General features: G+C 36.5%; 1 protein-coding gene across 1 annotated transcript in view; it reads left to right on the forward strand.

Annotated features, from left to right (window-relative positions):
* LOC130049624 (uncharacterized) overlaps positions 1 to 18,444 on the forward strand; it is a 37,294-nt gene that overhangs the window by 12,053 nt on the left and 6,797 nt on the right. The window contains exons 2-10 of the mRNA XM_056147487.1: positions 3,221 to 3,341; positions 6,457 to 6,669; positions 6,959 to 7,222; positions 10,779 to 10,859; positions 11,106 to 11,492; positions 11,696 to 12,016; positions 15,225 to 15,362; positions 16,932 to 17,037; positions 17,767 to 17,837. Coding sequence (XP_056003462.1) covers positions 3,221 to 3,341; positions 6,457 to 6,669; positions 6,959 to 7,222; positions 10,779 to 10,859; positions 11,106 to 11,492; positions 11,696 to 12,016; positions 15,225 to 15,362; positions 16,932 to 17,037; positions 17,767 to 17,837 — 1,702 coding nt within the window. The remainder of the gene's footprint in view (positions 1 to 3,220; positions 3,342 to 6,456; positions 6,670 to 6,958; positions 7,223 to 10,778; positions 10,860 to 11,105; positions 11,493 to 11,695; positions 12,017 to 15,224; positions 15,363 to 16,931; positions 17,038 to 17,766; positions 17,838 to 18,444) is intronic.

Raw genomic sequence — 18,444 nt, forward strand, 5'->3', positions numbered from 1 at the left:
ATATATATATATATATATATATATATGGAGATGGGCACTTGATACTCAGTTACCGTTAAGGCATGTGGGCCTACTGTTATTGACATGGTTACCTATTGCACAGAATATGTCTAGCACAATATATGTAAGATAAAAACAAGAAACATTGGTGCAAGCACCAAATTTATGCCGCAAAGACTATGGGAAATTTAAGAAATATTTTAAGAAAAGGTGTTCTAAAGCAGTCCTTAGTTTAAAAGCGCTTGAAAAATGGAACGCGAAGGCTGGGAAAATTGAGAGAAATTTCAAATCAACTAAGTGAAAGAATAGTTAATTATACGAAGTAACTATTTATTGATAGCTCAATAATGCAACTTATATCAATTTTTTTTTACTTAATTCGCAATACCAAAGTCAAAAGCAGACTATTCACAATTTGTGCTTGTCCAAGTGATTACAAAAATACGTTTGTCCGATCAATCGATATACTTTGCCTCGACTGAATATATTTTTCTTTTATGATCCTTAGCTCAAAAGCACTTGCCAAGTGGACTGAACTTGTTTTTTGTTGTTGCTCAAAACAGACAAATTAAAACAAGTTTGAGCATAGAAAATGTCATTTATTTAGTAAATGACGAAAAGTATATACATTACAAGGGGTCATTAAAACCAAGTATACACAAAATAAAAACATCAGATAGGGAGTCGTCTAACAAGAAGAAAGTTATATCGTATGGTTGACCTCCTATTGTATACACATATGTAAAAAGACTAGCATATAAATATGCCTGCCCACAAAAAAGGGTGGGTTGCAACAACAAATCAAGGTCATGAATCCTCACAAAAATAACGTTTGTCCGATCAATCGATTTACTTTGCCTCGATTAAATTTATTTTTCTTTCGCTGTGACGTTGCACGTGCAAATTTCTTATCTTTGCAGTTTCCGTAAAGTCACGTGGTAAAAATTCTTATACATTTATTTGAAAGTCTTCTAAATGGGAAATATTTTTCACAATGCAGCGCGAGTTAATTCCCCTTGAATACAAAGGCACACAACACATTGCGGTCCTCAATTCATAACGTCAATATAAGGATTTACTTTATCTTATTGTAATTAAGTGCCATTTAATTAAGGGATTTTTCTGTAATTAATGAAAATAAAATGACGCCAAAAAAAATTTAGCCCCTGATTTTATTTATGTGTCCATTGTGATTTTTTCCGCATGCAATGCGGGCTCGTGATTTAATATGTAAATATTAGTCCTTTACTCATTCAGATCAGGATCAAGATATCTTGAGCAGATCATCAATTCTTCATTATCAACTTTAATCAACATTTTGGACGTTCAAAAGACAATTAGATAGCAGAAATGATATGCGCAACCAACACCATGTACATTTTACTTTGACAGAATAAGGGGTACAGGCGTTGTAACAGACGTACATAACTTTGGTTTTAAAAAAGAGTGCAAGAGGAAGCTAGAGGGAAATGTATATCAGAATATAATATTTATGTTTTCCGGGAACATCGTTACTATATGGATTGCCGGATAAAAAAAAAGGGGGGGGGGCTCTGTAAGTTTATGTCATCCGTTATAAAAACCTTCGATTTACGGCGCACAAAAAGCTGCGCACGGTTGAGGCCTTATATCGTTGTATTCCTGAGTTGCTGTTTAATATCAAAAGATTCTTAACATATTTTCCTACTATACTTGTGTCCAAACATACCTTCAAATATTCAAATGGTATTCATTTGTCTGCACGCATCACTATTTTAGTACACTAACTTTGTAATCAGTCTAACTTCTTTGTTGTTCATTGAAATGGTTTGATTTTCATATCATAGGTAGGTATTAAGAACCCTTAACTGTTCTGTATGGTCAAAATTAACAATCTACACGTGCATGCACGTTGCGGATGTGACTGCAAAAACCGAGGTCCCGTGCCACGGCTGGTGTCCCTCCCTGTTCAATAGCTATAAGCGCCGAGCATAGACCTAAATTTTGCAGCCATTCACCTGCAGTGGTGACGTCTCCATATGAGTGAATTATTCTCAAGAGGGACGTAAAACAATATTCAATCAATCAATCATGTGTATCAAAGACAAAAAGACAGGAAATGTGAATATATTCTTATGAACATCCTTAACATAATGTGCGTCGCCTCTTTAAGTAACAACAATTATGTAGATAAGAGAAATGCCGGGTTCTCCTAAAACAATTGCTGTAGATTCCTAATTTTACGCGAGTACTTATTATCGCGAATTGATTCATGGCCGTCAAATCGCGAGAACTTAAATTCACGAGTGCTCTTTTGATCAAGAGTTTTTGCATGTAATTTGGCAATATAAAATTAAAAGCGAGTAGTTTAATTTCGCGAATGATGTTTCTCGCGAATTTACGCGATAATAAATTCCTTGCGTATATTTAGGAGTTTACAGTTTCTATTCTGATTTTATCAAATACATTTGCATTGCGATTTAACGCTACAGAAGATAAATGTATATCATTATTGAGACTGAGACCGCATAAAAATTAATTGCTTTCTGATTATGAATATGATTATATTTAGAGATGATAATCACGGGTTCCACGTTGCGACAGGCGTTGACAAGTTAAAGAACCCTCGCTGCTACCTGAGTGCTAAATTTGAACAATTATGAGTGGATTATTCTAGGCGAGATATAAAACAAACAACTATCTTTGAGTTGATGCTTCAATTGGAAATGAATAAATATATATAACAAATATCTTATGCGATCACATTCATGCTTGGAACAAATAAAACTTTACACACTTTAAATTTGATTCGCTCGCTACATGTACTTTATCATTATCCATGCATACCACTTCTTCGACTCATTGTATATCAATGGAAGATTGTACGATATTCAAGATGAAAAAAACCAAAACTACTTCTAGTTTATGTGCTTTGGAATAGTGACTCGTATATCTGTACATGCGTGGTTCCGCGGCTAAAAGTCACCCTCACTTACGAATACATGTATCTGTTTTGGAGATTTCATGAAATCATTTTTATTTCTAACGGATTGATCAGTTTATCATCCTTGTTTGCTTTTTGTCAAGTAATATATGAATAGGTTTATTAAAAATTTTGTCTGGTATTTACATGGAAGTTAAAACTTTGCTTACAGTCTACTTCAATCCGTGACAATTTTCCGGCATTTAAATCTTTATAACCGTGGATGTATTTTTAAATACATTGCCTGTTGGTAGTTAGTTAAAGGTTATATCAGATTCCATGTTCCCTATGCAGCCTGTATTTTACTTCCGTGTTCTAGCGATGGCTTCTATACAATGGACGTACATCCTGCTATTAACTGGACTGGGTCATTGCTATGGTATGTATACTATTGGTTACAATCTTGCTTCATATACTTCAGGTCTTTAACGTTATCTCTCTCATATAACAAAACAATCTGTTTTGGTACATGTAGCACTTTATGATTTTTATATCCTGTATATTAGATAGTAACTGATGTCGTGGCTATATTAATTGTATACATGTCCAAGATTTAATCCGATTTTGCTAACGTCGATATCGACAATACCAAATTGATATCTGATATCAAGTCGATATCGTCGTGCCTACTTACGATGTCGATATCGACATTAACCATTTTTGGGACAAGGTGAACAGAAATTATAAATTCCAGGACTCCTGCACCCCTGGGGGTCTCAGGGGTGGGGCAAACAATGCAAAAAATGTACCCTGAAAAATACATGTACATACACTGATGAAAAACTTAAGTTTACATAATATGATGTGTTTTAACATTAAACGTTATGATTAATTTGGACTCATCCTAGAGTCAAAATCCCAAGGTTGCAATATTCAGCATTTTTTTTGTGTGTGTATATCCTTTTCTGTTATTCCTAAATATACATTTCCATTTTATACGGTATCATCAAACTTAAAGAAGTCTTCAAATTCTGAAACTAAACCTCTGCCCACTAGGATCATGAAATTTACAATTTTGTAAAAGACTACTTACTCCTTCTAGATATCCATTTAGTTTCAATTTATTATCAATGACATTAAAGCAGATATAATTTAGATGTTTTGCACGTATGCAATATATATACCAAGTTTGACCCCACCCCGCAGTCAGAACGTTTACCCTATGGATCCTCAAAGTTACTATTTTGGCAGAGGCCTTCCTGTTCTATATCACTTTGTATTTAATTTTCTTAAAGTTTTCAAGTCATATACCCATATATAGAACTGTTTCTGAACATGAATCGAATATGAAGATGAACACGAATATGAAACGAATGCATCCCGATTCCGATGCTTAAAACACAAAAAATGTTTCATCCCTTAACATTGTAAATAAATGAATGAAATTCCAATTCTTAATTTAGCGATCTGCTTTTTAAATTTTGTTAGCTAATAGAGTAGTATGTACGTTACTGATATATCTTATAAATGTTCGTTATCCTAAAGTGGCGCTTTACATTGTATGTTAAGTACAGTTTATATATATTGTTCTTCGAACTGCCAAACAGGAACAAAGTCAAGACTGGATTAGACAGGGTCAGGATTTTCAGGCGACCTTGACCTAAAGCTACGTGGGACGGATGCGCTTGAAAAGTCTCTTTATGACCCGTATTTCTTCAAGGCATCGTGTGAAAATATTTAGAATCACCAAAAGACGATTTAAAAAGGACTCGAAAAAATATGTGTGTGGTGAGAGAGAGAGAGAGAGAGAGAGAGAGAGAGAGAGAGAGAGAGAGAGAGAGAGAGAATGAATACGTGCGTGGTGTATGTTTTGTGTGAGAGAGGATACACTGTATATGCGTGGTGTGTTAACGAGAGGATGTGTCCGTGGTGTTTGAGAGAGGGTGTGCAGGGGCGGGTCCAGGAATTGTGGTTACGGGGGGCACCACTTTATGAGGCAGGGGGTTTGGGGGCCGCCTTGAGGTCCCCAGTGGGTCCAGGGCGAAGTCCTGGTGGGGGCCGAGGTTACAGATTTCATTGGGCTTGAAATATGTCTCCTATCTAAGTCATTTGTACTATTTTCTATCATTTTTAATAAGGTAAACTTAGTAAAATGACGCAAATTTTAAGGGGTTTTGGAAAAAACAATAAGTTTTCCAATAAAGTAATTCAAGAAATCAAAAGATTTTGTCATTCATTTCTCCAGGAGTGGAAGAAATGATTGCTTCTTTTATCGTTTAGTGCATTTTTCTAAACAAGATACCACGATTTACCTTAGATTTGAAAATTTTAGGGGGAGGGGGCGACGGCTGCTCCCCCCTTCAATCCGCCACTGGTGTGTGTGAGAAAGGATGTCTGCGTGATGTGTGTTACTCCAGCATGCTATAGAGGTTCACGGCGAGATACTTTTGACTTGGCGCCGAGGTATATAAGGGGCGTGGGGACGTTAACCGAGGCTTTTACTTGTAGGAGTACTTGGTGTGTGTCTGAGAGAGGATGACTGCGTGCAGAGAGAGAGAGAGAGAGAGAGAGAGAGAGAGAGAGATAGAGAGAGAGAATGTCTGCTTGGTGTGTGTGAGAGGGGATGTCTGCGTGGTGTGTGAACGAGAGATGATGTCTGCGTGGTGTGTGAACGAAAAATGATGGCTGTGTGTGAGAGAGAGACAGAGGAGTGTGTGTGTGTGTGTGTGTGTGTGTGTGTGTGTGTGTGTGTGTGTGTGTGTGTGTGTGTGTGTGTGTGTGTGTGAGAGAGAGAGAGAGAGAGAGAGAAAGAGAGAGAGAGAGAGAGAGCGAGAGCGAGAGAGAGAAAGAGAGAGATGTCTGCGTGGTGTGTGAAAGTTCAATTTTATTGGATCTCATCACCATTGTGCAATGGTATACAGAGATATAAAGATAAAAAGTTATTATATATACATTTGGTAAATAATACATGTGTGTAATAAAGTATATTATCAATTTAGAAAATAAAACCGTGTTATTATTAATGTGAAGTATGGGCATTCTAAGTAGGGGAGCACATCTTATTTATTTTCTTAATGGCATACATGTAATTCTCTCTGAATGCTGATTACTTGGTTTATCCGCTGCATCAGAAACTTGTAATCCCACCCCGGTCCCGCGTTTAAACAAACGTTTACATGCACGCCACGGGATATGAATCGGACGTATTGTATTGTGTCACAATAAAATGCGTTTACCTTGATAAAGAAGTTAATGGAAAATGCAAGAGGCTTCCGAAAGGATGGGGTATGATTAGAAAATATGATGTTTTCGGGAAAATATGAAGTTGTAATATCCCATGCACGTACATTTGTATCTGTATAGACTGATCAGATACATGTGACATATTGTAAAGAATTAACCTATGCTATTATTGTTTATCAATGGTCGTACTTCTGCTATATGTTTGTACATTTTGTCCATATTTTACTTTAATGATGATAATGACACATGTATACTTTTCTATAATACTCATTTACTGAATATGATTTTGAATCTACTGATTATCTTCTCAGTAAGCCTAAGCAGAAAACAAGGAACAGTAGCTTCTCAAAGCTCCACACACGAGGGGGGATTTGAAGCGAGTTACGCCATTGACGGAGATAGAACCCAGACAGACTATCGAATCTGCTCACATACAGCTCTAGGACACAACATATCTTGGTTCCAAGTGGACCTTGGTAGCGAGTACAGTTTGGAATCTGTGAAAATATACTACAGAAATGATAGTAAGGCGGTCTAGATAGATTACTATGATGCAGTGTATTTTACATGTAAATTTTCACAATTCTTCTATTTCTACGATCTCGTACGTTGTTATATATGTTAAGTTAATACAACAGTGTAACTAATAATCAATTGAATGTTTATGTGTCTAGGTGGCTTAAAGAAATATCTGGTATTTGGGGATTTCTTTTAGAAAAAATATACAGGAACGATCGCGACTTGGACATGATTAACTAATGACTGTTTACTACATGATAAACATGAGATACAAAATATTTTTTTCTTACACAGCTAATTGGACTCCATACCGATTTCGCCAGTTCTACTTAGATGTATCAAACAGATCGGCGGACTCCACTACAACCTTAACGTCACAGAGAAAACGCTGTTACAAGGACAACACAACCGCCCCGGCCACGCCTCCAGCCGTGATTGACATTCCTTGTAAAGAGACGGCGAGATACGTCATCGTGGAGACCACGTATGATGCCCCCGAAGATAATATCTTGATAGAGACTGGAGCTGTGCTGGAGATTTGTGAGATAGAAATGTATGGTAATGTGAACTCTAAAAAAATTCAAATTGACATATATAGTTTAATAACACAGGCTCTCGACGTTTTAAACCTGTGCAATAAAAAATATCTTCCTGTAAAGAAACTATTCACAAGGTATACCACGCCGCCATCTTGGTTTTCTTTTCTACCTGCTGTGCACATCGCTTGCAAATTTCGATATTATATGATAATTAGGACACTACCGTTTAGAGCTCTCATCGTCATGGTGAATTGGAAATTATTATAAAGTCCATTCATCGGTTATAATTATCCGTTAAACATCGTTTACTTCTTCTCAAATGCGAAAAATCTGTAAAGGGAGGACGGAGGTCGACAATATCATGCAAATGAGACTTCCCTTGCTGATGTACCCTCAGAGCGGGGATTGCAAGATAGTGTTGCAGCCCTGCAAACAATAAAATTCGGGCACATTTGTGTGGTTTTGGTGCAGACTGGCACGGGGAAAGAAGAACGCACGTAACTCTGGATACCGCTATATTTTAACTCGTAACTCGTATATTAAAAAAAAAACTCTACAGTTATGCTAATGAGATTTTTTCAGTGCAAAGTAGACATTAAGAATTCATTAGTAATCGATTGTTAATTTTAATACTAGTGTTAATTGATTAATTGCCCCTAAATTACAACTCCTTCTGATTCGGGGTAGAAAATATGTTCTTTGAAATCAGGCTTTAAAACATCATATATTTTAAAACGCTTATTGATATAAATATATGACCATTTAATTCGTCAAATTATTGTACAATATTGAGTAAAAAAATATTAATCTTCATTTTTCATACCTTAACCTCATTTGCAATTGATCAAAGAATGAACATTTTCGCCGTGTTTTGATCTGTAAACACATGCTCTCACCGTGAAACAGCAAAGATTTTGGTGTAAATTTACTACATGACAATTTATAATAAGGAATTTGTGTTTCACGGGGGGGGGGGGGGAGGTATATTCCGTACAATACTTTTGTTCGAATTTCATTCGTAAATCCATGGTAATGCAAATGCTCATGACCCTTACCCCCTCCCCCATTTTGTCATTCTTTGCTACTACACTGAAAATTCACATAAGCAGGACATGCTATTTGGATGTATAAATGCCACTGTGAACGTTTGAGAGTATGGCACTGCGTACATTTGTGTGGGTGTCAATTGTGAACTTTTCTTATTTCGTGTGGCATTTTCTTTGAACTAATTTCAATAAAACAAATGCATGAATAAGTGAAGTTATCATGTTTAACGTTGTAAAAAATGAATAAAGTTTATACCAATATAATTCTTCAAGATCCATTACCTTGCTGTTCTATTCAAAATGCATTGCTTACTATAATATCTACTCTCTTTTTTTAACTTCGTCGACCATGAAACCCGTAAAATCTACAATAAGAAACAAATAAACATCAGAGTGTTATACACAAATCTAAACAGCAGTTGTTTTGTTAAACGAACCCCATAATAAATCACCTAAACCGATAATGATGACACAATGTTTACTCATACGATTAATACTGATTATAACATACTGTAGGGGCCGTAAAATATAACGGTCACGAAAAAGTATGACTGACAAACGAGAGTTGGCGCTAAAATGCCAGAATACGGAAACACATGAAATAAAAGACATAAATTTTGTAACCCGGATAAAAACGGGTCTGATAATAATGGAAGGTGTTCCTTCACAAGTGTCAGATTTGAAATAGTTTCTTTCAGTAAAAGTCCGACTCGATGTATATTTTGGCGCTAAAATTGATCCTCTCTGTCCGCATTCGGTGCACAGCCTCTATATCGTAATTACATGTAACTTCCGGTCTGATTCTGGGCACAGTATGTCCGACTTCCCACCAAGAAATCTCTTCAGATTTTCACCCCCGGTAAATCTCAGTATGTTTGTTATTCGATACAATTTCTATGCTGTTGTGATTCCGCTTTCATATACATATACATATGTTATTTTATGACCATGCTTTCATCCGGAAAGTCTCGTGGGGATCCGGTTAGAATAGGTCCTCAGTACCCCTTGCTTGTCGTACGAGGCGACTAAATGGGGCGGTCCTTCGGATGAGACCGTAAAACCCGAGGTCCTGTGTCACAGCAGGTGTGGCACGATAAAGATACCTCCCTGCTCAAAAGCCGTAACCGCCAAACACAGGCCTATATTATGCAGCCCTTCACCGGCAATGGTGACGTCTCCGTATGAGTGAAAGATTCTCGAGAGGGACGTTAAACAATATCTGATCAATCATCCAGAAATATGGTGTGTGTAGAAGGCTTCATCACGTGAAATCATATAGTGAAAGAGGGGGATCACTTTATAATATGTTCCCGTATTGGTACATGTGATAATTAGAAAATTATTTATTTTCAAAAATAATCAAATTTGAAAAGCATTCAGAAAAATCCGGATATTTTGCACAATGTTGCATTTATTAACATATTATCAAAATATTACTCCATAGATGTATTGTATCGAGTCACCAAAACGTGATATCTCCACTGTGATTTCATTAGGTGAATGTACGAAAAGATCTAGCTTTTAATTTTGATTGGACAATATCAACATGCAAGGTATAATTAGGTCAAGATGCGAAAGTGAAGATAATGAACAGCAATCAATCTCATAAATCCTCTAGACATATAAAAGGAGGGCAAACATCAGGGGCGGATCCAGGAATTGCGGTTACGAGTTCGCTACTTTATAAGGCGACCCCCAGTGGGTCCAGGGCGAAGCCCTGGTGGGGGTGGGGGGGGGGGGGCAGGTGGCGAAGCCACGGAAGCTCCTGTATTTAACATATTTTATAGGACTTAAAATATGTCTCCTATTTAGTCATTTGTACTATTTTCTATCATTTTTGATAAGGTGAAATTAATAAAATGATGCAAATTTTGAGGGTTTTTGAAAAAAAGTTCTTCCAATAAAGTAATTCTAGAAATCAACAGATTTTGTCATTTCCTTCTCCAGGAGTGGAAGAAATTATTGCTTTTATGATCGTTTAGAACATTTTTCTAAACAAGATACCACGATTTACTTTAGATTTGAGAATCTTATGGGGGGGGGGGGGCTTAAATCCGCCACTGAACATGGACCCTTGGGCATAACAGAGGTGGGATCGGAAGCCTAGGAGGATGTAATATATCTGCTGACCGGCCACAACTACCGTGAGCCTGTTATACTCATTAAGCAAACCAAGTAATACGCAGTTAAAATCATTAGTTAAAGGGACATGGGTACGATTTGAGCAGAACATTTTCAAATTTTATAAGTGAGATACAGCACTCACAATTCTTTGTTATATAAACAAGGCTCGTGCCATATGTTTTGTCCCCCACCGCTAAATGGAATTTGTTTATATTTTGTAGGATTGTTAGTCACCATGTAAAAATATAAACATTTCGAATCACTTATGAGAATAGTTCGGAAGCGTCCTTTTCCTCTTACACCAGCATATATATATATATTTTACAACATGCTAGTTATGCAATACGATATGAAGTTTCATTTTTAGAGTATTGGCAATATGATGAATTTCATTGTATTGTTTAGGCTGCAGTGTAGGGAGATATGGAGAATCATGTTTACCTTGTCAGGGTTGTTCAACATGTGACATCATTAGTGGGGCGTGTCGTAAGTATCTGAAATTTACATCATTTGTACTTGACCACTACACACAATGCATGACATTGAAGTAGATGTGCTAGTGCATCACTATAGACGGACAGAACGATTAACAAAAAAAACAAGATACAAGAAATGTAATATATCTAAACTCAACACAAATCAATAAATATAATGGTAGTAATATACATAGCACTCAAAGATAGATAAAGTAACAATTAATTCTTAATATGCATGACATTGGAATTTTGACAGCTTGTGATACCTGTGTAAATGCTGCATGCGATCCATTTAATGAATACTGCACCAATGGCTGTATCACGGGGTACTGGGGAAACACGTGCAAGTCACAGTGTAGCCAACACTGCTTAGGAAACACGTGTGAACAAGGAAACGGAACATGTACCACGGGGTGTGCTGACTTTCGTTATGGATACACATGTGAACACCAGTGTGGCCCACAGTGTAGTCCCCGGACTTGTGACATGGTCACTGGAGCGTGTAGTGACTGTAATGCTGGGTATCACGGTCTATTCTGTAACAGAGCATGTAGTCCTTACTGTAAGTCAGGAACATGTGATGCACACAACGGACACTGCACTGGGGGCTGTAAAACAAACTGGACAGGGGGTATATGTGACAGTAAGTAAACTTGTGAACATTCAAATAAACGTTGCCTATTTACATTATGTTGTAATTGACCTCCTTGCAGGTATTTAAGAAGGTGTATATATATATATATATATATATATATATATATATATATATATATATATATATACGTATCATTGATATTTACAGAATATGTCAAATTATATATACAGAATGTGTCATGCTATTTACAGAATGTGACGTATCTTTCTTTGGACCCAATTGCTCAAATGCATGTAGCGTATATTGTAAAGGGAACCTGTGTAATAATGTAACTGGTTCATGCACTGATGGTTGCGAAATTGGATATTACAAAGATACATGTAATAGGACATGCAATCCAAGCTGTAAAAACGGATGTAACAAGAATTCTGGGAGTTGCGATAATGGCTGTATCGATGGAAAATATGGAATCGAATGTTACGATGTTTGCAGCATTGGCTGTATTTCAAACTGTGAGCGCATAACAGGGAATTGTATGTGTAAAAGGGGATGGCAAGGAGAAAAATGTAGAGGTATGATTCATTGAAAACGTTTAGCTGGTACATCTCAGCTTCATGTTCCATGTACACTGTTTATTATGTATTTATGAACTGTAATATTAAATATCAAATAAGATTTCTAAATCTACTGATGTTCTGATTTTCTCATATGGAGCACTAACTGTCGTTGATACAGATAATTTTCTTTCTAAACAGCAATTAAAACCAAATTTAATTGAAATAATGAGAAAATCAATACTGTAAAACACAGTTATAGCGAACATGTTTATGATAAATTCACACCTACAGCGAAGTGATTTTCATTCCCTGCGGTTTTAAATCATGATGGATATATAGAGGAAATCTATATTGCGTGATTCTTTATATTTGCTTTATACGATGAGTTGATCTATTTTGAACAACGAGTTGGATATGGCAAATCATTACCCCGGGGAGGGGGATTAAAAGATATGCGTCACATGGTACAAGTAGTAAATGACGTCAAGTCACATTTATTTTGAATTGCGATTACATTTGAGAGGTGCCAAAGACTAAACATTTTTTTTTATCTCTGTCGGAGCGACTTTAAAGTCGATATTAAACCGGCAGCGAAATGTGCATTACAAGTGTAGCCTACTCATGTTTCTGTTATGAAGTTCGTAGCAATTTCCACCTTTTCGAATTTGATAATTATGAATAAATTACATGCGCTGTAGAACCAAGATGGCTATCTTCACAGTTCGATGCTTCATCAGTAGTTGCTAAGGGAATTCTTCCGCAGTGCAAATGATTTGTATTTATCAGTCTTCATGAACATTTTAATCTACGAAGACTTGTACTTTTGCTTGAAATTATAAGGAATGAACATGATTTTGGGGTATATTATGCGATATAATCTGGTTTTGGTCAGTTTACATTTATATATGTCTACATAATATTACTTCTGACAACAGGAACAGTTCCATCGCTAAACGCTCGGAATCAGATGTGAATATCACGTGTCCTCTTCGAGGACCCATGTCACAGTTGGTGTTGCACGCGAAAGAACTATAACTGCTCAATGACCGTAAGCGCCGAGGAAAGGCCTAAATTTGAAGCCCTTCACCGGTCTTAGTGACGTATCCACATGAGTTAAAAATTCTCGAGAGAAACTTTAAACAATATACAATCAACCAATTATTGACGTCCCGCTCGTGAAATAGCCGCGTCAAACCTAAGACTTGCATGTAAACATAGGTAAAACCCTCGGCATTTAGAAGTGAAAGTGACGGTTCTTTTTTTTTTATATGACCTTAAAACATTTTTGTTACGCAATTCTTTGTCTTTTTAGGCTTTTATATAGAAGAAAGTCCACTTATAGTGAAAAGATTACCTGTAGGTGCCCAATAAGTTGACAAATGCTGTCCAATATTTTAAAGAGAGGACAGGTACTGTCAGTAGTTGTACAGTGGACAGTAGTTGTCAACTTACTGGACAGTGCCAGGTAAACCAAATAACTTTTTAGACGTCTAAGGTAGGCTGAAAATAAGAGAAAGACAATACATTTGTCACAGAGATACAAATTTAAGTCGTTAAAAGAGTTAGTGACAGTTATATCGCCAAGCGCTCGGCATCAGGTGTGAATGTCACGGGTCCTCGGAGATGACCTTAAAACGGATGACCCGTGTCACAATAGGTGTGGCATGTTAAAGAACCCTCACTGCTCAATGACCGTAAGAGCCGAGCATAGGCTTAAATTTGAAGCCCTTCACCGGTCTTGGTGACGTTTCCATTTGAGTGAAAAATTCTCGAGCGAGACGTTAAGTAAGATACAATCAATCAATCATTTTCGCTTTCATGAATAATTTCATTTCATTTCACGAGATGGACGTATTGGGTTCTTTTGGCCTTTAGCATCCAAATATTCAAAAACACAATGCTTTTCAGATCAAATTTGGCTTAATAACTTGCTCACCCTCCAATAACTTTCTCACACTTATTATCCAGAATATAACATTCATTAAGATAATATTCGCAGTACTTTCATTAAAATCCTAAAATTTTGATTGTGCAATGAAAATGATCTCCCCATCAGAGGACGACATGTTGATATGGCTCAGTACTACAGAGTGAGTGAATAAAAAACCTACAAAACAAGATTACTTACCTGAAACTATCCAATAAGTGAACAAAAGAAACAGACCTCCACCCAAGACTGGTTATATTGTCAGACTATTTAAAAATAGCTTTATTCATGATATCATTGTCAATAGGTTTACCTGAGCCTGTCCATTCTTAGAATAAAAGATGTACTGTTTTAGGTAGGATATAAGCCCTACGGGCCTCGATCAGTTCTTTCTCTTACAGAATGGACAGTTTGAGGCTTATATCCTTTTCTTAGAAACGGAGGTCCTTTGTTGTGATAGGCGTTGGCATATTAAAGAACTATCACTACTACATCCTTGAACGATAAATATGGGTCTAAATTTGTGGTACTTTAAACAAACAAACTGAACCATTAGACAGGTGAATCGCAAATTAAGACCAGTAAATATTTTGAACAGGAACAATGTGGATGGAAATGGCTGCCCTGGAAATATTACAATTAACACAATGTTTCACTTGCTTCGTTTTCAATTTGTTTATCAAGAATGTACTCTACATTGTCATAATGGCTGACTTCCTTTTAAGACATGGGTGAAAATATAAATATCAGCAATCATTTAATAATTTCTCGCCCAACTGAGTAGCTCTGTCGGTTAGCGCGTAAACTAAAAAGAGAGAAAAAAGCACGTCGACTGCTGAACTGTAGATCGTGTGTTCGAGTCCAGCAGGGGTTTTAATTTTTTTTTCAGATTGCTTTCCAATAAAACTGCATTTTTTACTATATAATGTAAATCTGAAAATTTCAATTTCAAAGTATAGTTTTACAAATTCTCCACTTTTCATCCAAATCAAATTTCTCTGTTGTAGCATACCTCCTTAAGTACATGTGTACCCATGGATGAACCGTCTCACTGTGATCAAAGGCCTTACTCCTTACAAGAAATCTGTTCCCTGTTTGATGGAACAGTTACTTATTTTTACAACCTATTTTGTGTGTCATGGTGTAGAATGTTCATTTTACTACAACTTACTTAAAGTTAAATTATCCTAAGCTTCATCTTTTGAAACTTATATTCTGGGCCAGGACTGTATGTAATTGGACAAATTAAGGAGTAATATATACCATATTTTCAGACCAGTTCTTTTATTTTTAAAGAATGCAGTCCAACCTTCTACGGCCCGTCCTGTGAGGAGGAGTGTAGTCATCATTGTTATAACGGGACGTGTTACGTAAACAATGGGTCCTGTATTGACGGGTGTACTAGAGACTATACGGGCGACAAATGTACACAAGGTAAGAACAATACACAAACGTTACAGGCAACCTTACATACTAAAATATTTAATTAATGCTTCTCAAAACTTTATGAATTCTTCTTTCTTTTTCATCCGAGATGAGTTTGTACACGTCAATGTGCATTTTAGTAAATAACTATGTACTATTTATGGCGATGTAAGTTTTCTGTCCATTAATTAACTCAACCATCTGTTTGTCTTTTCTCCGACATATTTGACCCCGTGGGGATCAGGGTTAGAATAGTTCCTCAGTATCCCTTGCTTGTCGTAGGAAGCGACTAAATGGGGTGGTCCTTCGGATGAGACCGCATAAACAAAGCCACGTGTCACAGAAGGAGTTGCACAATGACTCTACCTACCTGTTGAAAAGCCGTAGGTGCCGCGCACATAACTAAATTTAACAGCCCTTCAACCGCAATGGTGACATCTCCATATGCCTGAAAGATCTTCGATAGTCCCTATCAGTTCAACTATAGTTCAACTATGTTGGCTGATTTGTGCCACTTTACAATTTGCTGTCTTTTCGAAGCGAAAGGACGACAAAAAGAAAAGACGACAAAACGATAATTAACGACTTTTCACCCGAAATAACGAAAAGACGACAAAACGAATGTCGAAAAGACGACAACATGTAGGCGAAAGGACGAAAAATAAAACTGTAATTTACTTTTAGAGATTTCCTTTTGGTAAATATAATTAATAATCACCGAAAACACAGCAAATTTCATATTGAATTCCTAAAAATCAGATAGCAAAATAACAGGACAATCTGTATTTTGTCTTTTCGTTATTTCGCGACGAAAAGTCACTAATTATCGTTTTGTCGACTTTTCGTTAAAGCGAAAAGACCACAAAGTAGGTTTGAGGGTTTTGTTTGTCGTCTTTTCGTGTGTAATTTGTCGTATTTATGACTTCTCGTTCTGTCGTCTTTTCGTTATTTCAGGGCGAAAAGTCGCTAATTATCGTTTTGTCGTCTTTTTGCTCTGTCGTTTTTTTTTTCGTCTCGAAAAGGTGACAAATTGTAAAGCGACACAAATCAGCCACCATATTAAACAATATACAGCCAACCGGAATGTTATTTTTCTATATTGTAACATTTCTGGAAATAGTAAACCTATGTTGCAATCTACGCTTCGTTTTCAATTTGCTGTCTGATTTTGTCATCGTGCAGTCCCATAACATATTGGTCTGGTACATGTAATTGTTATAACATGTATTGGACTGCTACAGGTAGACATTTAGACTGCAAGAACAAAGGTATGGCGTTTTATTATCGTTTCTTACATATATGAATCTGAAAAAATTGTACTTGTTTAGATGGAGTTATTATATAATTATGAAGAAAAGATTGGTATATATGTGTTTGATACATGTAGGAAAATACCTTGTTTTCAATCAAATTTTGAATACCCGGTATACATGTTTATACTATATATGCATATTTATGAAAGTGAAACTTATCCTTTACAAGAAACCGCAGATAATTTCCATGCAAGTTTTATATCACATGTTACATTGTGACTGTGAGTTACATGTACACCTGGACAATCTAAGATTTAAACTTCAGGTCTGTATGAGACTTCACCAGAAGATCACGGAACCGCCATTGGCGCCGGAGTGGGAACGAGCATCTTTGTTGTATTTGTAGTAGTTGTCGGAGTCGTTACACTCAGGTACGCATTTTAGATAAAGACGTGGGGTATCTCGCAAGTTCCCTAGTCTAAGGTGAAATGTTCTATTGTTCATTTTGTCGTTAATCAAATGTAATACACATATTACCGATGCAGATTATAGTGCTTGGATCGTTATCAGATAGATGCTTTTTGTCATGGGGTAAGGTATATATAATTTGTCATCTCTGTTTGTTCAAAGCTTTGCTAACAACTTGAATGGTGAGTTCCATATTTCATGTGTGCATTCCGTATGACTAGACCCTTCTTTTGTAGTTTTAACAAAAAGCTAACGTAGCAAATATCTCTTGAATTATTAAATGTGGGGCTTTCTTACTTTGTATATAGATTTCTTATGAAAAGAACTGTGATTTGATATCATGATTTTTTACTTTGACCTCGGAATTTGACCCCAATTTCAAACTTTTGACAAAAAAATTAAATTTGACCCCATCTTTAGAATGGTGAGTGATAGAGTTTTGATATTTCATATGTGTATTCCTTTTAACAAGACCCATTGATCTTGATTGTTGTTGGGTGGGTTTTGTCACAGGGGTAGGAGTGGGGGTGAGTGTTTCACAAACACATCTTGGGTATAAATCATAGTTGTACGTAATATGGTTTTTCCGCGCTTTTGGGTAAAGAGAGAATTGCCATACCCCTACGAAGAGATTGATGTACGTCTTACTCTGGATGTACATGTATACTATGTTTTAAACTTATACATTCAAGACTGAGAAGAAAAAGAAAGGACAGTTCCAAAGCACAAAAAGATGAAAGAAAAGAAAGCAAAATTACGTATGGTAAGATTTCACTTTGAACAGTTGGATAAATCATTGCTTATATTTACAATTTGAAAACAATTTTTAATATGTGCATTTTTATACGCCCGTCTTTAGACGGGACGTATTATGGTACAGCGATGTCTGTACGTCCGTCCGTCTGTCCGTCTGTTCGTTCGTCCGTCTTACCGTCCGTCTGTCCGTCCGTTCGGGGTTTTCTCTTTATAATTTCATTTCCCTTTCACATATCATGCTGAAACTTGTTGTGTAGCTTCTTTGTGGGTCACTCTCGATCATACTGCGATTTTGATTCATTTCGATCTTTTTTCCAGGAATGTTGCCCCTTTATTTGGAAATAATTATTATATGGAGGGTACATAATTTGTCTGCCCTACTCCTCCCACAGTTTTCAAGTGAGAGCCTTCTTTTTTTGTGGAGTGGTTGTATGGGTATTGAAGATGAGCATGTGGGATGGATTTTGATTTTCTACAATTGTTGAGAAAATTACAGGTTGTTGAACTTAGTCTATTTGGAAATTAATATTCTATAGAGGGTACATAATTTGTCCGCCCAACTCCTCCCACAGTTTTCATGTGAGGACCATCTTATTTTGTGGAGTGTTTGCATG

The sequence above is a fragment of the Ostrea edulis genome, chromosome 8 (genome assembly GCF_947568905.1).
Source record: "Ostrea edulis chromosome 8, xbOstEdul1.1, whole genome shotgun sequence".
NCBI classification, from domain to species: Eukaryota; Metazoa; Mollusca; class Bivalvia; order Ostreida; family Ostreidae; genus Ostrea; species Ostrea edulis.